Genomic DNA, 26,714 nt, shown 5'->3' with positions numbered 1-26,714 from the left:
TGTATATGTATGTATACGGCCTGAAAAATGGCTTTAAATACAGTCATTCATTCATTCGTTAGTCACGCAAATGGAACAGCAGAAATATACATCCTTGATTCTGAAAGTGACTTTTAATATAATTCGTAGAAAACATATTATACCATTGGTTTTGAGTGGTTTTACTCTGTTGGATCTTGAACATGCCAGCAGAAGTGAACTGAAACCAAGAGTGCCCAATGTTGCAGTAGAAATTACAAGGGCCTGTGGGCTACTCCTTGAATCGGATTCAGCTGTATCTGCTGAAACAATGGGATTTCCTTGCGACGCGTGGGAATGAAACTGCGAACCTTCACTTAGAAGGTGAGGTTTTGTCCAGTACGCCATCGCAAGGTAACTATGATATCTATGTAATCTTTGCTATGTTTTTTACAGGGACAAGTAGCAAGTCTCTGTAAAACACATAGCAGAGATAAAATAAATATTATAGTAACCTTGTGATGGCGTACTGGACAAGGCTTCAGCTGCTAAGTGAAGGTAGCAGGTTCAAACCCACGTGTCGCAAGGATTTCTACTGCTTTCAGAATCAAGGATGTATATTTTTGCTGTTCCATTTGCGTGACTAATGAATGAATGACTGTATTTAAAGCCATTTTTCAGGTCGTATACATACATATACAACAGCAAACAAACTAAATCATGTAACACTCGACTTTCGAATAATAAGACCATTCCGGACAAAATTTCCCACTGCTACTATATTTATTTTTGACGTCGACTTCAAAGTTCCAAGAAGGGGCTCACGACCACCCACACCAAGAAAGCTCCCTCTTAGCTCATTTAGCCCATAACACCTGAAAAGAAAATGGTCCAGCCATCAAGATCACCGCAAATCGGGCAAGTATACCGCATTTCTGGGTGACACCTATTTTTCCAAACACTATAAAGAGGGAGACAGTTTGCTCGTACCTGCATCCAAGACCTCAGGGATTCTTTTGGAATCCCTAATCTTATCTATCTATATATATACAAATGGTCCGTTATACTATCTTCTAAAAAACTAAAAGAAAGAAAATACTGAAAAAAAGAAAAAAATAAAAGAGGAAAAAAAGAAAAAACACAGCTCAATGCCAATCATTTAAAAAAACTAAAAAAAAAACTATACAGGTTTCAGTTCTTTTCTATTTTTTCTACCACTATATTAATCAAGTATTCAATAATACAATCTGTATTAACAGTTACAGCAGTAAATTGACTTTAATGCTCTCTTTCGAATTCGAAGGATGTGAGTTCAAGTCACTTCCATTTTCTCAACCACATTATATTAATCAAGTATTCAATAATACAATCTGTATTAACAGTTACCGCAGTACATTTCTATAAAAATATACAGTTTGTTTTTCCGTTTCTTTGTCTGTTACACTATTTATAATCTATTATAAAAAAAAATTAAAAAAGAAAAAAACTGAAAAAATATATAAAAAAAATAAAAAATAAATAAAGAAAAAAATTGAAACAACTACGAAAAAGGAAAAATCTAAAAAAAATGAAAAAATAAATAAATAAAAAATAAAGAAAAAATAAAAAAGTAAAAAAAGATAAATCTACATATGACGTCGTATTCAAAATGACGTCATTGCAATATAAGGAAGCTTTCATTTTAATACATGATGTCATATTCAATATGACATCTTATTCAATGTGACGTCTTATTCAATATAAATGTTTGCGGTTCAAAGAGAAAGTACCACTAATCCTACAATGGCACCAAAAAGGGCACACCAGGAGGAAACACCAGAGAAAACCTAATAGAGGCAACAATCTGGACAGGGCCTTCTGAGGGTGATGCTGTTCTTATTCCTCGCATTCCCATGATTCAAACGGATTTTCCTTTTCAATTTAAAAGATTGAAATTCCCAATTCGATTAGCATTTGCAATCACCATCAACAAAGTTCAAGGGCAATCATTAGAAAAATGTGGTATAGATCTTAATACGGATTGTTTTTCCCATGGACAATTATATGTTGCATGCTCAAGAGTCGGAAAACCGGACAATCTATTTATATGCACAGACAATGGAACAGCGTGGAATGTTGTATATCCACAAGTTTTACGCAGTTAAAAATTAGCACATATCCGTCGTATATATGAGAATCCATATATAGAAGCCTGCCGCGTGCCACTAGATGGGGCCAGGCGGCAAAGCCGCCTGGTCCCAGCTAGTATATCTATATATATAAAAATGTACTGTCCGTCTGCCGTCTGTTACACTATCTATATATCTATCTATCTAAAAATAAGTTGTCTGTCTGTCTGTGGATCTGTGGATCAGGTGACGTCATGTTTCGGCTGACGTCATGAAATTAGTTGCCGTCATTTTTGCTTTGAAGGTGACGTCATTCAAGTTATATAAGACATATGTTCGCGTAGAAATCTATTAATGTTTAAGTTTACAATGACTGATGATGATGCTCAAAGAGTCTATGGGCACACGTAAAAACATTAAAATTAACTACAAATATGCGTGTCCGATTGCAAAACGATGACTCTGGTCAAACATTTTCAGATCAATTGCTGGCAATGGGAAACGGAAAGCTCCCAGTAGACTCAATTTCAGGACGTATACAACTACCTGCTGATTTCTGTAATTTAGTGACGTCCAAAAATGAATTGATTGAAAAAGTATTTCCGAATATTCTAAAAAATTATAAAAATAATAAATGGCTAAGTGAAAGAGCGATTCTCGCACCCAAAAATATAGACGTCCACGAAATCAACAATATTGTTTTGACCAAGATTCAAGACCAGGCAGTCCTTTACAAGTCAGTCGACACAGTTTTGGAACCAAATGAAGCGGTTAATTATCCATCTGAATTTTTAAATTCCATAGATCTTTCAGGGTTTCCACCACACGTGCTACAACTAAAAATAGGCGTACCAATAATACTTTTAAGAAATATAAACCCACCAAAGCTTTGCAATGGCACTCGACTTGCCGTAAAAAAAAAACAGTGGAAAACCTAATAGAGGCCACAATCTTGACAGGGCCTTTTGAGGGTGAGGCTTTTCTTATTCCTCGCATTCCCATGATTTCAACGGATCTGCCTTTTCAATTTAAAAGATTGCAATTCCCAATTCGATTAGCATTTGCAATCACCATTAACAAAGCTCAAGGTCAATCATTAAAAAAATGTGGTATTGATCTTAATACTGATTGTTTTTCCCATGGACAATTGTACGTTGCATGTTCGAGGGTCGGTAAACCTGACAATCTATTTATATGCAGCGAGAACTGGACAGCGAAGAATGTTGTATATTCCCAAGTTTTACGCAGTTAATTTGTATTTCGGAACCAAATGAAGAGGTTAATTATCCATCTGAATTTTTAAATTCCATAGATCCTTCAGGGTTTCCACCACACGTGCTACAACTAAAAATAGGCGTACCAATAATACTTTTAAGAAATATCAACCGACCAAAGCTTTGCAATGGCACGCGACTTGCCGTAAAAAAAAAACAATGGAAAACCTAATAGAGGCCACAATCTTGACAGGGCCTTATGAGGGTGAGGCTGTTCTTATTCCTCGCATTCCCATGATTCCAACGGATCTGCTTTTTTCAATTTAAAAGATTGCAACACAGACAATGGGACAGCGAAGACTGTTGTATATTCACAAGTTTTACGTAGTTAATTTGTATTGTATCTATCTATCTATCTATCTATATAAAAACGAGTTGTGTGTATGCATGTTTGTTTGTTTGTAAAAAGAGCGTTTGCATATGACGTCATTATTAGTACATACGGCTTTGTATATGGACAGACAATGGGAAAGCCAAGAATGTTGTATATTCGCAATTTTTACGTAGTTTGAAACACATATATAAATCTATCTATATTCACAGGTGGGACACAGGGACACAACTACAATGGCGCGTAACTAATATGGCGCGTAACGACTTACGCGCGCGGGGGGGGGGGGGGCTTGGGGGGCGCGAAGCGCCCCACCAACAGCTAGTATATAAATAAGTTGTCTGTGTTTCGAGTGACGTCACTGTCCGCATATGACGTCTGAATTATTTCATCATATACCAATTCAACAACGAATGTATTCAAGGCGAAGTAGCTCAGTTGGTAAAGCGTTACGTTCCAGGTTCTAGGCCCGAGAGGTTCCAGGTTCGAACCATGGCGTTAGCAAAATGAAAAGAAAATAAAACTAAAAACTAATAAAAAAAACTAAACAAACTAAAAAAACTAAAAAAATTCTGTGTGTCTGTCGAGTGACGTCACTGTCCGCATATGACGTCTGAATTATTTCATCATATACCATATCAAAAACGAATGTATTCAAGCCGAAGTAGCTCAGTTGGTAAACCGTTATGTTCCAGGTTCTAGGTCCGAGAGGTTCCAGGTTCGAACCTTGGCTTTAGCAAAAATAATGGAGAAAAAGAAAACTAAAAAAAAATAAAAATAAAAAAACTAAAAAAGGTAAATGTATTCAAGCCGAAGTAGCTGAGTTGGTAAAGCGTTATGTTCCAGGTTCTAGGTCAGAGAGGTTCCAGGTTCGAACCTTGGCTTTAGCATTAATACAAAAGAAGAAAAAAAACTAAAAAAGGTAACAAAAAAAACTAAAAAGAAAAAGAAAAAAAACTAAAAAAACTAAAAAGAAAGATTAAAAAAAAAAAAAACTAAAAAATGTAAAAACCAAAAAAAAACTAAAAAGAAAAAAAGGAAAAAACAAAAAATTTATTTCATCACAAACCAATTCAAAAACGAATGTATATACAGACCGGGACACCGGAATACAAATGACGACCGGCACACAGGGATTATAAATGACGACCGGGAAAATCAAAGAGATATTACAGACTGGGACACCGGGACACAAATGACGACCGGGACACAGGGAATATAAATGACGACCGGGACACTCAAAGAGAAATTACCGACTGGGACACCGGGACACAAATCACGACCGAGACACAGGGAATATAAATGACGACCGGGACACAGGGACACAACTACAATGGCGCGTAACTAATATGGCGCATAACGACACCGGGACAAAGGGAATATAAATGACGACCGGGACACTCAAAGAGAAATTACAGACCGGGACACCGGGACACAAATCACGACCGAGAAACAGGGAATATAAATGACGACCGGGACACAGGGACACAACTACAATGGCGCGTTAACTAATATGGCGCATAACGACTTACGCGCGCGGGGGGATTGGGGGGCGCGAAGCGCCACCCCAACAGCTAGTCTTCTATAAAAAAAAGGAAAAAAAAAACATAAAAACTGAAAAAAAGGAAAAAAACTAAAAAAAAGAAAAGAAAGAAAAACTAAAAAAAAGAAAAAACTAAAAATTAAGGAAAGAAAGAAAGCTAAAAAAGTAAAAAACTAAAAAGAAAAAACCAAAAAAAGAAAAAATAAAAAAATAAAATTAAAAAACCTAAATTAGGTAAAAAGCTAAAAGAACTAAAACTAAAAAAACTAAAAAACAAAAAAAAAGAAAAACTAAAAAAGGAAAAAATTAAAAAATGAAAAGAAAAAAAAGAAAAAAAAGCTGAAAAAAGGTCAAACGAAAAAAGAAAAAAATATAAAAAAAATAAGAAAAGATAAAAACTAACGAAAAAGAAAAAAAGAAAAAACTAAAAAAGAAAAAAACTAAAAAAGAACCATACAGTTTCCTCTAAATATTCAGCTGTCAAATCTAACAGTTTGTAGCTCTGAACTGGATCTGGTGAACAAGGCAATATCATCGGCAAAGAATAGTAATGATAATACTTTATTTCCAATGTGTACAACTGGCGCCCACCTTTTTTCATGGTATTCGGAAAAATCATTTATAAAAATAGCAAAAAGTTTCGGTGATAGGGTACTACCCTGTTTTACACGTTTTACATTAAAAAAAAAAAACTCTTAGATATACCACTTCCTGCTATCTTTACCACATTTCTGGTCAAACAATACATCGAAAGAAGAACCCTTAAAAGGGTGGCGGAATTCCTGTTCCTAAAAGCGTCCTAAACAGAATTATGCGGTCAACATTGTCAAATGCTCTACTTAAATCAAGAAAAACCACGTACAACTTTCCGTTTCCCTTGCAATACTTACTAATCAACTCATTTAGAACAAACATTCGTTCAGATGGTGAGTACTCTTTACGGAAACCGGCTTGCTCTTCTCTCAGAATTTGCCTCTCATCCAGCCATAATTTCAGCCTTTTGTTTAAGATTTCGTCCAAAATTTTTCCAAGACAGTTTCCTAAGCTGATCGGTCGGTAATTCTCGCACAAACTTGCATCACCTTTCTTAAATAGGGGGATAACTACAGATCTCTTCCAAGGATCAAGCCACTTTTTTCTTTTATAACCAAGTTATACAACCCCTATACTACTTGTAGTACATTCAAAGCCTTTGCTTGAATTCCATCTGGTCCTGGCGCAGACCCACCTCTAGTTTGTTTTATGGCATCTTCTACTTCTTCCCGCTGGATTTGGCGACAAAGGTGATAATTTTCTTCCAGTAGGGGGTATTCAGTGTGGTCACAAGAGGAGGTTCCGACTTCTTCTGCCAGTTTTTCGAAATCGGGTGGGGGCCGTTGTGTGCCAGATTCTGTACCTGCTTCTAGTTTCTCAAAGAAGGGGGGCCACTCGTCCTCCTGCGGAATACTTTTGGGAGCAGTCATCTTTTTTGATGAAACCCTTTTCCAGAATTCCCGAATCTTTTGTTTTATAGAAATGCGCAAGTTCATTTTGTTCCCGCCGTCGAAACTATGGTTTCTTCATTTTTATCATTAGTTTATATTCTTTTCTTTTACTTCTATAATGTCGGAGCAACTCCAGTTTCTCAATTTCCTTTTTGGATTTTTTAACATATTCTAGCATGTAATTTAATTCTCCTTTTTTCCATTCACAGTCATTGTCGAAAAATGTACTTTTTTATTTCTTCCCCTTTTTTTGCATTTTTTCAAGTAAAGAACTCCGTATCAGCTCAGCAAATTTTAAAGAAACTTCCAGCAAAATGCACTACCTCAAGGTCTAGGGATTCAGGTGCGAGCCCACTTTCCACCAAAACATAGTCAATAACACTAAATTCATTCCGGAAATGCAAGTAAACTCACCGTGTCCCGCATCATTCCCAAACCTTCTATTTCCAATGACTAGACCAAATTCTCCGCAAATGCCCAACAACTTCCTTATCCATTGGTTAACTTTTCTTTTCACATCTTGGCTCCTTCTTGGAATTTTGTAGCTTTCTGGAATCCTCAGTGACGTCAAATCATTTCCTGAAAGAGAAACAAGGGCAATTTCTGGTTCTTCTGACGTATAAGCATTTAAATCACCCATCAAAACAAAATACTCTTCACTATGTTTTCTCCGTAAATATTCCAACTCGTTTTCAATCAAAGTCCACGTATCTTCTTTCTTTTAACTACTATTCTGTGGAGCAGCATATATGCAACTTACGACTATCCATCATGACACTTGAGGTTTAACCAAATAATGTTCTCAGATTTACTTTCTATTCTATGACAAACTTCGAAACTCTACTTTTTCACAAAAACTTCGACTCTACCGTAAAAACGTGCGTTACGGGAAATTTGCCGGTCAGCACGGAAAACTGTGTAATCTTTAACCGACAGATCCTCCGAAGGCGGGGACCATGTCTCAATTAAACATGTTACATCACACTTCAAAAAAGACTCATTTAGACACTGTTGTTTTTTACTCATTAGGCCTTGGACGTTCCATGTCATAAACTGAATTTGTTGTACACGGCCTACTTCCTATTCCTCGAAGTTGAAAGGGCTCCTTCGTCTATTTCTGAGTGAGCAGCGTGGGGGTTCTCGACCAAGGCCTCGATTTGGTGGGTCACGAGTTACGTTCCGACGATCCTGCCTGTGACGATCTTCGGGGCTGATTATCTCTTCTACACCTCGTTTGCTCGTGACTCCGCTTACTCCGGGTTTCTTACCGTCTGCCTGGCTAATAGCCTGGTCGTGTGTGAAACTACCGCTACGAATATCCGAGTTTACCTCTGATATTTGATCCCCACCTTCGCTTTCCATTTACGCGTTAGAGTCAGTGTACTCTTACACTTGAGATCGCGCTAATTCTTTTGTTTTATTTCTTCCATTTTTTCTAACTTTTCCTGATTCATGTTCGTACGTGAACAATTCACCGTCCAAAAATAAACGAGGGCCCCTGAATTTCACCTCACGGTCCTCTTTGATGGCTTTCTGCAAAAGTGGTTTCAGAGCGTTGTGAGCAATTTTCTCTCTGCCCGTGTATAGTCCGGAGCTAGGGAGATACCGCAACTCTGGAAGCGAACCGAGTTTTGCAAAATCAAATTTCGCAAATATTTTGTTGTGAACTTCACTAAAACTGGACAGATTCCTCCCTGTTTTTTAGTGCTCAAGCGGAGTGCGTCATTTATGTCCCATCTCCTGATCTTAATCTGTGGCAAACAGCCAGAAATAACCTCACTGATTTCCTCCGCAAGTGATCCCCTAGGTGGGTTTTGGGGTTTAAAGTTATAAAAAATCAGGTTTGACTGTTTTGCTTCTTTTTCTAACCACTCTGCGCTCCTCTGCGATTCGTCTATCTTTTATTTTATTTTCTGGATGTCATCCGTGGTTTTCAATTGCGACGCCTCATTTTGCTTCATTTGGAAGGAAATAATCTGCAGTTCTTCCGCTATCGACGCGAGCTTAGAAAGGCCCCCAAGCTGGTTTTCTATATTTTTCAGACGCTGTAAAATATCCAGATTTGTTTCCTGTTGAACAGACATTTTCGTTATTTAAAATTAATTTAAATTTACTTATCTCAAATAGGGACAGGCCGACGCAAGCAGTGGCAATCACTTTGTGGTCAGTGGCCCGATGGGACGTGGGACCTGCCTGGCTTATTTCCCACTGTACTCCTACATCCAACAAATCTGGTCTAGAATATCACAATCATTCGAAAACAGAAAAAGTCGTTCCGCAATTTCCAAGCCTTCCTTATTGCGTATATATTTCACTCATTGCGAAACTTCAATAATCACTGACAGTATTCGTATGACAGTATTCAGTATGACAATAATCACTGACAGTCCAAATGTATTCCAAATGTAATTTATTCCAAAGTTGAATCCTGCTTAAAAATTATATCGATGCTCACAGGTCAAATACCAAACGATAACTGATAATTTCTTGTTTATTCTTTTTACAATTTTCATTTTCAAGACTCCTTTGAAAATTATCTTGGTTTTTTCGTTTGATTCCTATTTGCTTTGTTACCAGATCTTGCATAGGGTAATTCTTTTTAGGGCTCATGTCTCCTTCAGGTTCATTAACCTTAATTTTTACCTTTGAGCAAGTTAATTTATCCTCATTGTCAGTATCATTTTCAGAATCGATAATGTATATTTCCACCGTTTCTTTCATCTTGCCAGCTGTCTGCCCTACACTTTTGTTATCGAATGCTCGAAGGTTTCGATCCTGATTTTTAATTTCTATATTATGATCATTTACATCTGAAACACCGTCCTCAATTCTACTTCCTGTTGTTGCTACATCTCTTATAGGATTGTTTTCATCATCACTTTGAGAATCGAGAATATATAATTCCGTCATTCCTTCTTGTTTATTCTTTTTACATTTTTTATTTTCAAGACTCCTTTTAAAATCATCTTGATTTTTTCGTTTGATTCCTTTTTGCTTTTTTACTAGATCTTGCATAGGGTAATTCTTTTTAGGGCTCATGTCTCCTTCAGGTTCATTAACCTTAATTTTTACCTTTGAGCAAGTTAATTTATCCTCATTGTCAGTATCATTTTCAGAATCGATAATGTATATTTCCACCGTTTCTTTCATCTTGCCAGTTGTCCCCCCTACACTTTTGTTATCGAATGCTCGAAGGTTTCGATCCTGATTTTTAATTTCTATATTATGATCATTTACATCTGAAACACCGTCCTCAATTCTACTTCCTGTTGTTGCTACATCTCTTATAGAATTGTTTTCATCATCACTTTGAGAATCGAGAATATACAATTCCGTCATTCCTTCTTGTTTATTCTTTTTACATTTTTTATTTTCAAGACTCCTTTTAAAATTATCTTGATTTTTTTGTTTGATTCCTTTTTGCTTTTTTACCAGATCTTGCATAGGGTGATTCTTTTTAGGGCTCATGTCTCCTTCAGGTTCATTAACCTTAATTTTTACCTTTGAGCAAGTTAATTTATCCTCATTGTCAGTATCATTTTCAGAATCGATAATGTATATTTCCACCGTTTCTTTCGTCTTGGCAGTTGTCCCCACTAGAATTTTGTTATCAAATGCTCGAAGGTTTCGATCCTGATTTTTGATTTCTATATTATGATCATTTACATCTGAAACACCGTCCTCAATTCTACTTCCTGTTGTTGCTACATCTCTTATAGGATTGTTTTCATCATCACTTTGAGAATCGAGAATATATATTTCCGTCATTCCTTCTTGTTTATTCTTTTTACATTTTTCATTCTCAAGACTCTTCTCTTTTTTCCTCTTTTTTCCTCTCCTATCTGTCACTGGTTCTTCTTTAAAATTACATAATTTACGATGTTTTTTCTTATTTTTTTTGTATCCTTCCGGCTCTTTAACCTTAACAAATACCCCCGAGCAAGTTGCTTTATGCCGTTTCCACCATAAATCATTTGGACCAGGGGCTCGATTCATGGATCGTTTCACGTAACCGAAATATGGAGGACGTTTATTACACGTGCCGGTGCAAAGCCACCAGTGTTGCTTATAGAGACTCATCTCTGCATGAAAGCTGTGATAAATCGTAATATTGGTTCCTGCTAGTGCATTGATCCTGTGCATATGCATTTGGAATTCTGGACCGTGGCCAGCATGGACTGTAGATTTGAACAAAACAAAAAGATAGGCGTGAATCATTTCGTGTAGAAGTGTGTCCACCAAATCCTTTTTCGGTCTAAGCTTAAGGAGAGGAAGGCTAAGATTAATACAACAATATCCATTGGACCAATACCTGCATTTACCAGCACATCGAGTCATTCTGGAACTCCATTTTACTTCAACAGATTGTAAAAAATTCCAGAAAAATTGCTTGTTGAGTCTGGTAAACAATGCATGAATGCTGGTGTTTGGATCATTTTCTTCCCAGTCTGAACTAACTAATTTTATGTTTTTCATCCAGGGAGTATTTTCTTAAGACATTTAAATATATATTGCATGCTACGTAACTTTTATTCCAAACAAAGGTGCTTTTGAATTCTTATAATTCGGTCTGAATCCTTTTTTTTTTGTAAAACAAAATATAACTATTATATTAGAATAAATGAAAGTTTTTTATGCAGTTACCATTTTATTAAAATAGTTTGAACCTAGAAAAATATTCGTGCAATAATATTTATGTAAATAATATCACTATTATAACGTCGAAGTTGCATTTTACGAACTAAAGTTTATAACCCAAATTGTATTCTCATGGTAACCAGACTACTATGCAAAAACTTCAACCAGGCTACTATGCAAAAACAAAAATATGTTTCTAGCTTGAAAAATAGGCTTGGTTTAGCTTATTATTTACGCATGATTGTAAATATCCAGCTCTGTGCACATAAAGTTGTGTTTTGGTTCAGGATGTGAACGAAAGAAGTATTCGCATTTGTTGCTAAGAGATCGAAGCAACAAGGGAACTTAGAGGCTACTGAGCCTTCTGCATGGTAGAAAATAAAAGTTCAATACAAACAACAAGTACACGGTATTAGACACGGTAATTATAAGCTTCAGTTCTTTGGGTCCTAGAGTTCACTCCGTCTCTTTTCCTCAAAATACAGAGAAGGGGGGGAGCAAACAGCAAAAAAAAACTTTAAAGATCGAAAATGCTGGGAATTGAGAGTAGCGTGGCAGAACATCGTAAGTTACTGCAAACAACAAGTAGACACAGGCTGTACTTAGAAGCTTTGATTCTTTGAAGGATAGTGATATCCACTCCACTTTTTTTTTCACAAACCATCGAGAGAGGGATTCAGCAGGGATAAAGCGGAAACTTGAAAGTTGGGGTAGCTCGATGGCAAATAATAACCTACCGCGAGCAGCAAGTATACGGTGGCTATCATGGTTGCATCTGTGGCTCAAACCTAGTAAAGAGCAAACCACGGCCAACAGTAACCGGAAGTTTAAAAAAGGCTTTTGAAAAAAAAAGCTGTCGAGTCAGGAAGGATTCGGTTTTTAGAAATGGTAACTGTTATTTCGGCTAATTAACAGTAAAAGTTTATTGTGAAAACAAATTTTAGGGAATTCTAAAAAGAGCCTGAAACCCATCAAAAATGATGTCTGATCGAATGAAAACTACGTCATTTAAATTACCATGGTCAAAGACATTATATAGGAGAATTACAGTCCCCAGCTTGAACAACACGGGAAAAAAAAGCTGTCGAGTAAGGAAGGATTCGGTTTTTAGAAATGGTAACTGTTATTTCGGCTGATTAACAGTAAAAGTTTATTGCGAAAAAAAAGCTTTTTTTTAAAAAAAAAGCTGTCAAGTAAGGAAGGATCACCCCCTGGATTTGGTTTTTAGGAATGGTAACTGTTATTTCGGCTGATTAACAGTAAAAGTTTATTGCGAAAACAAATTTTAGGGAATTTTAAAAAGAGCCTGAAACCCATCAAAAATGATGTCTGATCGAATAAAAACTACGTCATTTTAATCACAATGGTCAAAGACATTATATAGGAGAATTACAGTTCCCCAGCTTGAACAACACGGGAAATCACTTTTATTGCATGCAAATCGAGTATGTCTCTTATTTCCCAGGGAAACCGTCCCAAACTAGTGGCCGTGGAATCTTAAGAGAGAGCTCATTTGACAGTAAATATAAAAAAAGAAGTTGACCTTGATCATTAATTGACAGGTGCAGAATAATGTTTGGACTGTAAAGAATCCTAGTTGAGAGGGATTGTTCCAATGACTTTAAAGATGATTTCTTTTGAAACTTTGATGTACGAGAAACAAAAATAGCACAAGTACACAATCTCACGAGAAGTTGAAAAATTTGTTGCAACATTGTGGCAGAAATATAGTAATAACGATAACACGAATTCCCGTAAATTACATTAGCTTCACATCTAAAATTCTTTCAGTATCCTTCAGTTTTTTTAAAATCTCTATATATTCATGCGCGACCATATCTCATAAATATCCGAACTTTGAATCCGCAACTCCTCAAAGATTCATACGGTTATTTGTCCTTCATTTTACCATAATCGGTAAAATGTCCTTCAGTTTTTTAAGATCTCTATATATTCATGCGTGGCAATATTTCATAAATACCCGAACTCTAAATCCGCTACTCCTCAAAGATACATATGGTAATTTACCCCTTGGATTCTTTATGCGACTAAATTGAAGACTTTTCAAGGAGAGTTTAAAAGAGGTGCAAAGTAAAACATATTTTTAATATGTTTTAATATATTTACTTTAATTATTTATTATTTTTAAAATATTTAATATTTTTAATAACCCTTTTTTAATAAGTACTAATGTTGACTTATTTAATTTGTTCGCTTAAGTGAGAATTAGATCTTTGTCAGGCTTATTGTGTATGCTTGTAAAACCTAAAAGTAAACAAAGATCAATTTTTAAAATAACAAAGTTTATCTGATGGAAATAAAGAGTAAACTTAAAACAAGCGCAAATTGTTGTTTCACACTTTATACAAGATATGATTGCAAAGTTGGTCTAAATAAACAGACTCTAAATTTAATAGAATTTAATATAAATGTTTTCTCTAAATTTACAGAATTTTGAGATACCAGCTCTTTGCTGAAAACTGAGCTTGCTTGGGTTTTATAGATCTACAGGCTACTTAAGGACTTTTCTGCTCCCACTTCTGTTTTATTGCGGTGGTTTGGTGTCGTTTCTTCCGACTACGCCTTACGTATGAAGTGGCTCTGGGAAAAAAACTATACATTGAAGCCTTGAGGCTCTTTATGTCTATTAAATAAAAAACAAGTTTTTTTTAACTGAAAGTAAGGAGCGACATTAAAACTTAAAACGAACGGAAATTACTCCGTATATGAAAGGGGCTTTTCTTCCTCAACGACCGCTCTTTACGCTAAAGTTTGACTCTTTCTCTTAACTCTACTTTTTAAAACAGTAAAAAACTATTGGTATCAAAATTCCATTTTTTAGAGTTCCGGTTACTATTACCTTAAATCGCATTTACAGCGAGATAAGGTGGACTACATCCTCCTGATGCAGTCCACTTGCATCACCCGAGTCGCTCCTTACTACAGCTCGTTACCACGAACTGTTTGATAAAGAGCCTCAGGGCGTTGAGGCTTGTTGCCTCTGATCTTTAGTTCCATAAGATGGTGTATCATTTTTAATTAGAAAATAACTCAAAATTGCGCAAAAATATACTCTAAAGGATTGTGTAATTTTACTAAAAAGATATATTCCCAACTAAATATTGTAACACAATATGAACTTTTTTTACACGGTGCCTCTCGTTTGTTTATGCTTTTGCTGTAGTTTTTGGTCTTTGCTTTGTGGTAGTTTTAATTTTCTTTTTTTGTGTGGTTTTATTTACGGACCTTACCAAAACAGAGGCAAACAGCACGGTAGCTTCCAGCTGAATTTTGCTTACAGAGCAGAGATCAGATTTTAAAAGCCTACCCCTTATCACGCATTCCATACTCACTCAAAAACATAATAGTCACCACCATTGTATTCGTATCCCAGCCCCTCCCCCCTCTAACGGGACTAGGTATAACCTCAAGCTATATAAAAAAGTTTGCTGAATTGAATTAGCTAAGAATTTAGCTGTTGCAGTGTTTAGTTCAAAAGAGGAAATCGACTGCACTAGGCTAATTTTTAGTATAGGCCAAAGATCAGATTAAAAAGATACTATTTGATTTCCAAGTCAATGCTATCGAGTAAGAAGCTGAGAAGCGGGGAATGGTGGGAAATAACCTGAAAAAGGAATGCGGACCCACAAAATCAACAAAGAAATGTTGAAACAAATTGGTAAATGAATGGCCATGTGTCGAAGTATTAGTAGCGAATTAGAGAATTTAATTGTTTATCTTTGGTTATATTTTTAAAACATTGATTATTTTACAGGTGTGGTGCGTGTTGAAAATATATCAGCACCAGAAGATTATATTACGCCATTACTGGGTCGTGTCAAGTCAGAGTACATGAAGAAAACATACAAGATTGAATCTTGGAGCGATCCAAATGATTTCTTGGAACAACTCGCAAAAAAATGTGGTATTTAATTCTTCTTTTGCATTTTTCTTTTCTAATTTTGTCGACGTCAATGCCTGAAACGACTGAAATTTCGGGTGCATATCTCAGGAACAGATAAGGGTATTAAGTTGAAACTTTCAGAGAATATCGAGGGGAATGTTCAACTGAATCAAAAGATATTATCTGCATCTCGGTTATTGCGTATCTGCAATATCCCAGGAACAGTTAATGGCACACGGTTGAAACTTTTAGGGAATATTTAGGGCACTATTAAAATAAATTAAAAGACATTAATCAGAACTCCTAAATTAGAATCAGAGATTTCAATTTTTAAAATGGAGACGTGAAAAACTTGAGAAATATTCATTAAAAAAAATAAAAAAAAACTTTCCAAAAAAAAGTGTTTCAAGGAAAATTCAAGAGCCGTCTTACACTTAAGACCGGCAGAAATAAATTTCTGTTATAAACCAAGCTCAAAACGACCAGAAATTACTATTAAAAAATAAATGAAATCCAAAACGAACAGAGATTAAATAAACAATCTTAGCAAACATACAGATAACAGATGCTAATATAAATGAATAAGTAAATCATAAGATGAGTAAAAATTAAACTGAATGTTTAAATCAGCTGAAAACGAACAATATCACTGCAAGCAGAATTACTGTCACATTTAAAGTTGCGATATATGCCATTTCGGTCGAAAAAAAATTTGTACGTGAGGTGAGTAACCCCCCCCCCCCCCCCCCCACTTCAAATTCCCCTGGCCATGTCTCCTATAATCTATGGTTAAAGCCTAATTGACGCGCGGATATTTTCAACTCTTTCACTGTCTCTATAATGGAGAAGAACTAACCAGTGCGTATCTCTAAGACTGATCTTAAGGTAAATTATTTGACCCCCACCCCTTGAAAAAAGCTTTTGAACCCCTTTGAATGTTTAAGTCAAGGTGAAAACGAGCAATATCACTGGAAACAGAACGACTGTCAAACAGAATTAAAGCTGCGATATATGCGATTTTGGTTGAAAATAAGAGTATGCCTCTTTTTTTATCAGGTCTTGTTGCAATTCAAAATGACAGAACAGGATTATCTTAAAGAGCTATGACACGGGGACATGGCAATAGTCTCCTTTTTTATCAAGAAAAAAGGAGACATACGCCATAAAATAGGATAATTTAGAATTCGCTCGAAATGCTTAGAATATAGTTTATTTCTAATATACTATTATTACTAGTATAATTATATAATATACTAGTATATTTCTAATATTCTATTATTTTAGAATATAGTTTATAGGAGATAAATCTCCTAAATTCTGGTAAAGATAAGACTCCAGTTACTCGCCAAAGAGGTGTCTATCAAATACCATGCGACTGTGGCAAATTCTATGTAAGGAGAACCCACCAGAATTTCGAGAAACGCCTACAACAACATAAAGGTGATATCACCAAAGCTCTGAATTCTAATATTACTTCTGTTTCTTTTGATTCTGCTTTAAGCAGCCATGTTTTCGAAAATCTTAGCCACAAAATACTTTTTGAAGAATCTGCCATTATTAGCAATGATCTAGGCATAAAGCAAGTAGTTCGAGAAGCAATTGAAATCAGACTTAAGATTAATAATAATATTTCCTTAAATAGGGATTTAGGAGAATATTCACTGAATGCTCTATACACAAATTTAATTAAAAATGACCTTAAGAAATATTATAAAAAACCAATAGATATTAACACAGAACCTGTCACAAATAGACCTATAAAATCAGCAGCGAAAAAAGCTAGGCTGGCATTAAAAACCTGTTTTTAAATCATTTTCTTTCATTTCAATGGATTGCCTCGTTTCATAACAATTTATTTATCAGTCCTGGTTGAACTTCGCTGAGGTAAGGATGCTGGGATTATTTTGAAAAACTGTTCATTTTAGTTTTATTGATTTTATCCTCTCTTAAGTTGTTTTTCTTACTGGTATTGCTGAGGACGGCCCTTGGACATAGGGCCGAAATATTCATTCTAATTTGTTTCCCACTGTCTTAAAATATTCCCTATTGTTCTTCTTGTTTTTGGTGTTTATGATGGAAAGGCAGTGTGGTCTTTATCTTTAGCATATATATATATATATATAAATAAGTTGTCTGTGTGTGTGTCGAGTGACGTCATGTTTGTCGACTGACGTCATTATAAGGATTGAGCTGTATGCGTCATGAAGTTGTTTGTCGACTGACGTCATGTTTGTCAACTGATGAAATTACATACCGGGACACAAATGACGACCGGGACACAGGGAATATAAATGACGACCGGGAACCTAAAAGAGAAATTACAGACTGGGACACCCAGACACAAATCACGACCGGGACACAGGGAATATAAATGACGACCGGGACACAGGGACACAACTACAACGGGTACGCCGGGGGCACAGGCGGGATATATAAATGACGACCGGGACACAGGGATTGTTCGAATAGAAATTACAGACCGGGACACCGGGACACAAATGACGACCAGGACACCGGGAATATAAATGACGACCGGGACACCCAAAGAGAAATTACAAACTGGGACACCGGGACACAAATGACGACCGGGATACAGGGAATATAAATGACGACCGGGACACAGGGACACATCATTAGAATAATGAGGTATAGATCTGAATACGGATTGTTTTTCCCATGGACAATTATATGTTGCATGTTCAAGAGTCAGTAAACCTGAAAATCTATTTATATGCAACATATATATAGAAGTCCAACAACATTATATATATATATATATATATATATATATATATATATATATATATATATATATATATATATATATATATATATATATATATATATCTATTCACAGGTGGGACACAGGGACACAACTACAATGGCGCGTAACTAGTATGGCGCGTAACGACTTACGCGCGCTGGGGAGCTTGGGGGGCGCGAAGCGCCCCACCAACTAGGTGTTGGGGTGGCGCGAAGCGCCACCCCAACAGCTAGTATATATATATATATATATATATATATATATATATATATATATATATATATATATATATATATATATATATATCACAAGATAATCACAATAAAACTACTTGTAAACTTTCCTTGTAACTAAAAGTGATTTTGCAGACCCATGCGTACGGTATAGTTAGACACATAAATAACACTGATTATTCGTTTTTAATTTTTCTTTTATTACCCGGAACCCCCAGGCCCAAGCCTCGACGTAGCCGGTAAGTCTGAGAAGTTAAGTAGAACGGAGAAGGTACGTCTGCGAACCAAGATAAGAATATGGGAAGCTGACAGCGGTCAAGTATGATTGGGAAGCATGGGTGCTCCGTAAACGGAGTAGTATTTGCTTGATGTTTTCCACAGAAATTGCCTATATATTGTTTTGGGCATCCGACTAGCTGACGGTATCTCAAACAGTAAGCTGTACGAAAAATGCGGTTCAATCACGCTTTCTAGGACAATAATGAGAGACAGGAGGAGATGGCTAATTCAGGTTCTGCAGATGACGGATGACAGAATGCCAAAGATTTTCCTTGTCGGCCAACCGTCTAAGGCCAAACGAAAGCCAGGTCGTCCCCGAATGGGATGGGAGGATGTCGTAGGGAAAGATTTAAGAGAGATAAGAACTTCTTGGGAGGGTGTAAAGCGCGAAGCCTTTAATAGATTGGGATGGAGAAGGATCGTGCGTAGCTGTGTTGGACTCGGGCGGCTTGGTGGTGCAGTGAGTTGATATTATTAGTAATAGTATGCATTGTTTTACTGCTATTATCCAGATTGTTTTTTTAATTGGATTATTTATTGTGTATTATTCTGCTGTTCTTATTGCGCGCCTAAGGGGTCCTAGCCATTCATCAACCCCCGTTTTTAACGCTAAGGTTATACAGTCCTTTAGTGAAAGTATATATGATAGACAGTTTAAGCCCGTACTTGGTGATATATTAGTGGTAATTTGTATAATTTATGATTGACAGGGATTTTTGTCCATTTGAAATTAGCAAACAAGGTTTTTAGTTAGTTTACGTCTACTAGCTGGCGTTTCATTTTTTATCTCATTTTTAAAACTAGACTACTTCAGCATAGAGAAGAATTACATTGTTTTCTCGTCAATAACAATAAGAATAAAAAAATAAACACAGACATAAAAACTTAATACTACCATGTGCTTAACTGTGGGTGTGGGAGCCCCAGAAAAAAAGAATATTGCCTCTGTACTATATTATATAATTTGTTTTTCACAGGAAAATTGTTAAAGAAAGGTGAACCAGATATTAATGCTGTTGCTCGAATGATATTGAATGATTGGCAGCGTGGCAAACTTCCATATTTCGTTATGCCACCTGACAGTGAAGCTTACATCAAAGAACAAGAAGAAAGAAAGGATGCTAAGAAGCTGCCAGAAGTGATTCAGGTAATTTTTTTTGTAATGCCATATTTGTAATATATTTTTTAATTCCACCTGATAGTGAAGCTTGCATCAAAGAACAAGAAGAACTGCTAAGGAGCTGCTAGAAGTGATTCAGGTATAATGCCAAATATCTGTAATATATTTTGTAATGCCACCCGGTTCAATATTTTGTAATGCCACCTGGTTCCATATTTTGTAACGCCACCTGACAGTGAAGCTTACAACAAAGAACAAGAAGAAAGAAAGGATGCTAAGAAGCTGTCAGAAGTGATTCAGGTAATATTTGATAACCTGAATCAGAATGGCTTTTTAGCTATTTTTGATAAAATTTCCTCCTTTACATGCTCCTCTTTTTCATGGTTCATTCTCCTGTTTCATAAATCATTTTAGTTATATAAGTTATAGACAGGTCAAATTATATACTCACTCTCATTTGAATAATGTACCTAATTAAAAATCACTTCAGAAAAAAAAAATGAAGTAAGTTCTTTTTCGAATGAATTTTGAACTGTTTTACTTTCGTCATGGAAAGGCAGTGTGGTCTTCGAAGTTATCTAAATGAAATAACCAGATCACCCTTATAGATTCTTATCGATTTCCCGAAATGTACTAAACAAATTTAATAGAAAGATAGACGAAAGTAGTGTTTTTGCCTTAAATTTACCTAAAAGTGCATAATATCTAGTAGCATTTATTTTTACTTTTTTATTTTAATTCTTGTTTCGTGTTTATCATAACAGGATAAAATGAAGCTTAAAGTAAATATTTTGAAAATATTGAATTGGTACCAACTGTAGAAGAGTTGCCACATTTACACACTGGGAAAGTGGCGTCGGGATAAAGGTGACATTGCTCAAACTTTAAAAAAAAAGGCAATTTAGAAAAATCATTTTAAGGCGTTGTAATAAGGAAATTCAGTAGTTAAGGCTCCCTTTAAAAAAGAAGAAGATACTATTAATAGAGTTTGAAGATAGTATGCAAATCTGCGAGTTCTGAAGGCAAGAGCCAATTTTTTCATTTAATTTAATTCTTAAATACATGAGTTAGGTGAGGTATAATATAATTACAGTAGTTACACTTATTGCAAACATTAGAACCAAATTGGGCTGTTTTCCATAATTAGTGATTGTAAAATTCTATGTTGGTGGTCATTTTTGACCACCAACTAAAATGTCTCTCCATTTTTGGTCGTGTGGATTTTTACAAATTCATTCCAAACTTTGATTTCTAAATAAGAATTAGTTTTAACTATCCAAATCTGACTTGAGTTGGAGGATTACCCCTATCCCCCTTCCACCAAACAAGAAAATTTCTCTAATCCTACTCCCCAAATGATCAGACTTATGTGCACCTAGCAACTTGTAGGGTATCAGCAGAAATTTTACATGCCCAAGTTGAACTTATCATGTTTATTGGGACTATTCAAATGATTTTAGCTTATATATTCGCTTATTATTTATAGTCTTTTTTTCAAGCTAAATTTTGTTATTACTTTTCTTTCTTTTTTTTAGTTACATTAAGTTCAAGTTGTCCTAGGGGCGTGCTGGGAATGGAAGAAAAAAAAACCTATTTTAGTACTAGTTATAAGCACAAATTAAATACCAGAAACACTGACAATACAAGAAAAAATGTATATGTATACAAATAAAAATACAAAACTCCTTCCTGAGTTGCTACTGGAGTCACCTTAGCGACCAAAAAAAAAAAATAATCCACTATACTTTTTCAAACACCTCAAACAGCAAAAGAAAAAGAAGAAGAAAAAAATGATGAATAATAACTTAGAACTCATAAATAGGATACATTTTTTCTTTGCCTTTGATTCTAAATTTTCCAAGCCATTCTATATCATTATCATATCATTCCTAGTCCATGAATTTATAAATATGAATTTATAAATAAAATATAAACAAAAATAACAAATAATAACTTAAAACTCATAATTGTAATATATTATTTCCTTACCTTTATTTCTAAATCCTTCAAGCCTTTTTGTGGCATTAATTGCAGTAACACAACAAAAAATAAAACACTATAAAACAAATAAGTAACACAACAACAGTATATAAAACACAACAAAAAACTTCAGATGAAGAGATATTTCTAATGTCAAATACAAAGATTTTTTTTTCAGAACTTCGCTAAGATTCGGGTTGACTTCGAATACGAAGGTGATGATGACCGGCCACTTGAACCTACGTCGGAAGCGCCTATTGAATCTGATCTGGAAGCTGATTCCGATGCTGAAGAGGATGAACAAACGAAAGAAACTGTGACAGTAATAGATGAACATGCAGTTACAGGTATGGTTTTAACGGTCGACCCTAAGTAAACGATTTTGCAATTTAAATTTATCTTTTTGCAGATTTTTATTTTCGTTTGTTCTTTTTTTGGAAAGGGGGGGGAAAGTCCTATTATTGTTATTAGTTATTATTTATTTACGTTATTATTTATTTACTTATTATTTTTTATTAGCTATTATTTATATATTATTTATTGTGCCATTCCGATTTTTTGTCAATCCACTTCCTATTAGCTGGCAAAAAATAAACACTTAAGAATCAACGGCCGTCGTAGTCAGTAAAAATAGGAAATTTTTTCCAATAATAAATAATTTTTTAGCAATTGAAGGTCAAAATTCTGAAGTTTTATAACATGCGATAGCAAACGATGGTTTCTCGCACAGATCAATCGATAAGTTTCTAAATGACAATTCTGGACAATTCCAATCGATGTGACAAGTGAAATTGCCACAAATTCTGCTTTCAGATCAATATTAGTTTATCACCGGGAATGCCTTTGATCTCTCTCTCTCTCTCTCTCTCTCTCTCTCTCTCTCTCTCTCTCTCTCTCTCTCTCTCTCTCTCTCTCTCTCTCTCTCTCTCTCTCTCTCTTTCTCTCTCTTTCTCTTTCTTTCTCTCTCTCTCTCTCGGTATTGCCTTTAGTTTGTTTTTTTTTTTTTTTTTATGCCACAGTGCCTCACTTTATGTTTTAATTTGCTTTTTAGAAACGCCTAAAACTACAAGCGAAGAAGCATCCGTAGAAGAAGAAGAAGGTGATAACTCAGATATTGACGTAGATGCTTTGGTTAACCGATCTGAGCCACCTACCGACACTTTGGCCGAAGAAGTAACACCAGGAAAACGGAAACAGCTTCAACTAAAAAGCAGGACTGTTAAGAGAAGTCGAAGTGGGGATTTTGTTGTAACGCCTAGCAATGGCCGCTTTAAGACGAAATCACAACGTAAATTAACTTCAAAAGAAAAAAGAGGGCTGGAAAGAGCACAGAAAAATAAGAAAGTGGGCCTTAACTTCTATGATGTTGTGAACGTTAAGAATAGGAGCAATAAGTCTTTTGTTGAGATGGCTAAGGCCTTCAGAGGTCATTCTAAGAAATAAAACTGTCTCCTTATCGTTTTCTTCTTTGATCTTTTTTTTTTATGTTAGAAAGAATCTGGTGAACGGCTTGGCGAAAAAAAAAAATCAGACTTTCTTTTTTAAGATTATTTTTTAAGTCATATTTTGCTTTTAAGTAAATGTAAGTAGAAATTGCTCGAAGTTTAATAAAATCTTTCTTCAGGACAAACGTTGTTAGTCCAGTCAAAATTGATTACCTAGCTAAATGTGATTCATAAAACCAACTTTGGAAGAATATGCTCTAATTTCTAAAGGTTTAGTATTAATTCTGCAAAAAAAATGTTTATTATGTTCGTGCATTTGCTCTTTGTTTTAGCTAACATTATTTAGAAATTTTTGGTCTGGTAATTATAATCAGCAATTCAACCGAGAATAGTCTTGTCTCCTGCAATACTTCACTGAAAATGTTTCATAACGAAATAAGTTAATGCTTTTTTTTGCAAATTGGATTTTGTTTTCACCTTTAGCCTCATGAGTTTATTCTAATTTTTAACTTAATTTAGTCTAACATTGATTATAATTCCATTTTAATTTTAACTTTAAGTTAACATGTTGGAATGTATATTTTGTTTATTGTTGTAAATTGTTTTAGTACTTAACGTGCGTCTTTCTCGACCGACAAATTTCGGCTTCTTGATTTCAGAAAAAGTGTGTTTAATTATTTAATAAGAATTTTGTTTTGCTCATTTTTATAACCCACTAGTGACAAGAATTAAATAGCGGAGTAAGACAATGATAAAAATAAAAAAAACACTAATTGCAAAATATACATTCTATAGATAGAATGGAGCGGTGGTAGTTTATTGTTGGGGATATTCGAAAGATTTCGTGTTAGCACTGCAACTTCACTAAAAACATTACTTATTGCGAAATTGGACTTTATATTCCTGTTATGGTATGTTATACCCCTATCCCTATTATAAGGACAAAAGAAGGAAATTGCAGTTTCAGAAATATTGAATACACAGAAGAAATATCTTCTTTTTTAACAGAGGATAAAACTCAGAAATGTATAGAATGTAAAAAATGGATGTAGAATGTAGAATGCAAAAAATGAAAGAATATAGAAATGTATAGGTCGTGAAAAGCTAAAACTCTGTTTCCAATAATTCTTGAATAACTAATCTGCATTAAATCTGAGAAAATTTCTAGCAAGATGGCAAAGTGGAATCAGAAAAAACAATTATATGCCATTTCGTATAGCCTATAGTTGCGTTAAGCAACTATTATAATAACCGAGAAAAATAAAAAACCGTAAAAATTTGTGTTTCATATCTTTTTTATCAGGAACAACATTTAGCAAACGCTTCTAACAAAATTTGCGATTTAGGCCCTCTTTTAGTGTCGCTGTTGCCAAGTATTAGTAGTACTGCTAGTAGTAGTAGTAGTAGTAGAACAATCTTATAAGAAATTAACATTTCTTAATCAATTGCACAACATAAGCGAAGCTTGCGAGGCTGTGCTAAATCCATGGAGACAAAAAAGGAGAATTTGGAGAATGAGACCATATACCGAAAGCGACAACCATAAAAAAAAATAAACACTACATTACCTTGCGTGACCCCAAGACAACAAAAGATTACATAAATGTTACAAATGAATAACCTATGGAAAATTTATTTTATTTAATCTGTTTCAAAAGTATAACTACCGAGCAACTCCACACATAAATCAGACTTAAACTGGCCAAAGCCATCTATTTCCTTTATATCTATATTCAATTTATTCCAAAGTTTTGAAGCTCTGTAACTAAGTGAAAAAGAAGACCTACTTGAAACTAATCGAGGAACCTCAGTATTTCCTCGTATCCGAGTAACGTGGTGGTGAACATCAGCTCTCACAAAATATTCCTTTAAAACAATCAGGAAGGCTCTCACTGTAATACTTATATACAAAAATCAACATATAAAAATCCAGTAATAGAGCTGCAGGCATTATATTTAATTCTCTATACACAGACCTCATAGACTCCTAGTTCCCAACACCACAAAAACTCGGAGAGCATCATTCTGGATCACACGCATTGGACGAACTATCGAAGGGAAAGTACCAAGCCAAATCGACGAGCAATACAAAATGTAGGGGTGAATCAGGGAAAAATATAACAATCGTAAAACATTTGGGGGGGGGGGAGAATATGTTTTAATTCGCGCATGATACCTAAGTTACGTGACAATATTTTTGAAACTGACTTCATATGATCTTTAAATGATAGGGTTTCATCAATATTTATTCCGAGGTATTTGGTGAACCTTGTTCGTTTAATAATTCCCCGCTCCGAAATCATTTCCGTAAACCAAGGGTAAAAATTCGGAGATCGAGAGAAAATAACAGAATTTGACATATCTATATTCAGGTCAAGGTGGTTTATTTTAAGCCATGTACATATCTTGCTCATTGCTCCATTTATCGTTGACATGAGCAGTTATTCCGTAGGGGCAACACACACTAAGGTTGTATCATCAGCAAATAAGGGCACAGTAACCTGGGTCGAAAACTCGTGAAACAACAGGTAACAATGAAATTGGTCTGTAATTCCCCAAATCATTCTTATTGCCACCCTTAAACACAGGAGTTATTCTTTCGATTTTAAGACAATTGGGGAACTTCCCTTGCTTAAAACAAGCATTAATAAGGGACGTAAATATATGTGAAATGCTTGGAAACGCAGTTTTTAAAACAAGAAGGTTAATGGAATCACTCCCTGCCGAAAAACTTTTCATCTCAAAGATGATCTTACGAATTTCATCATGAGTGACAGGTCTTAGATACATTGACACATCAACAGAAGTACCCATAAAAGTCTCAAGCGGAGGAACCTTATCAGAAGCTACTGCACCACGAGAAAATCGAGCCCCAACAGTTGCAAAATGTTCCGAAAGGGCATTACATATTACTTCAGGCTACTTCGATTTTAACCCATCACTTGTAGTAACTTCATCAGGCAGAACCGGACCTGTTGAAGATATAACACTTTTAATAATTTTCCATGTTTTTGCTGGGTTACCACAAGCATCTTCAAATTTACACTAAAAATATTTTTTCTTCGCGTTTCTCAAAAGTTTATTAAGAGCATTTCTATCATTTTTGTAAATTCTAGTGCAAACTGGATCATTTTCCTTCCTTATTGAATCCCTATATAACTGGTCTTTCTTATTTATGCACCGCAGAAGACTAGGTGACAACCACGGCTTTTTGGGCATCTTTTTCTTTGACCTTGTCCGATTCATTATACAAGTTTTACTCAAAATAGAGATCAGTATATCATAAAATATCTGAAAACTTATATTTATATCATCTAGATTTTCAACTACATTATTCCAATTAACACTAGAAATCTCTTGTTTAAACTTTCTAGGTTACTCTGGTTAAGCACAGGTAACATATTCGTTTTCAATCTTAGGCCTTTCTGCCTCGGCAAACAAGCTTTAAACTTGCCGAAATCTCAAAATGGTCAGAAACATTAGTAACAATAACCCCTGGATCTGAAAATTTTGAGTAAGAAAAAACACTATCAAGTAGGTTTGCTGTTAAAGGGTAACACGAGTACAAATATTAATAGTGGAAAGCAAACTATATGACATGCAAAGCTGTAGGAAATCCATAGGAGTATTCGAATTCATATCATTAAGGTCAA

General features: G+C 35.1%; 1 protein-coding gene across 1 annotated transcript in view; it reads left to right on the top strand.

The window, feature by feature from the left end:
• LOC136034539 (uncharacterized) overlaps nucleotides 1-23,075 on the top strand; it is a 72,914-nt gene extending 49,839 nt beyond the window's left edge. Inside the window, exons 4-7 of the mRNA XM_065715768.1 lie at nucleotides 15,112-15,261; nucleotides 19,494-19,663; nucleotides 21,795-21,963; nucleotides 22,668-23,075. Of these exons, the coding sequence (XP_065571840.1) occupies nucleotides 15,112-15,261; nucleotides 19,494-19,663; nucleotides 21,795-21,963; nucleotides 22,668-23,059 (881 nt within the window). The 3' untranslated portion in view covers nucleotides 23,060-23,075. The remainder of the gene's footprint in view (nucleotides 1-15,111; nucleotides 15,262-19,493; nucleotides 19,664-21,794; nucleotides 21,964-22,667) is intronic.
• Nucleotides 23,076-26,714: the final 3,639 nt, after the last annotated feature.

The sequence above is a fragment of the Artemia franciscana genome, chromosome 13 (genome assembly GCF_032884065.1).
Source record: "Artemia franciscana chromosome 13, ASM3288406v1, whole genome shotgun sequence".
Classification (NCBI taxonomy): Eukaryota; Metazoa; Arthropoda; class Branchiopoda; order Anostraca; family Artemiidae; genus Artemia; species Artemia franciscana.
The sequence above is the reverse complement of the archived record's forward strand: the minus strand, read 5'-3'. Positions and strand labels throughout refer to the sequence as shown.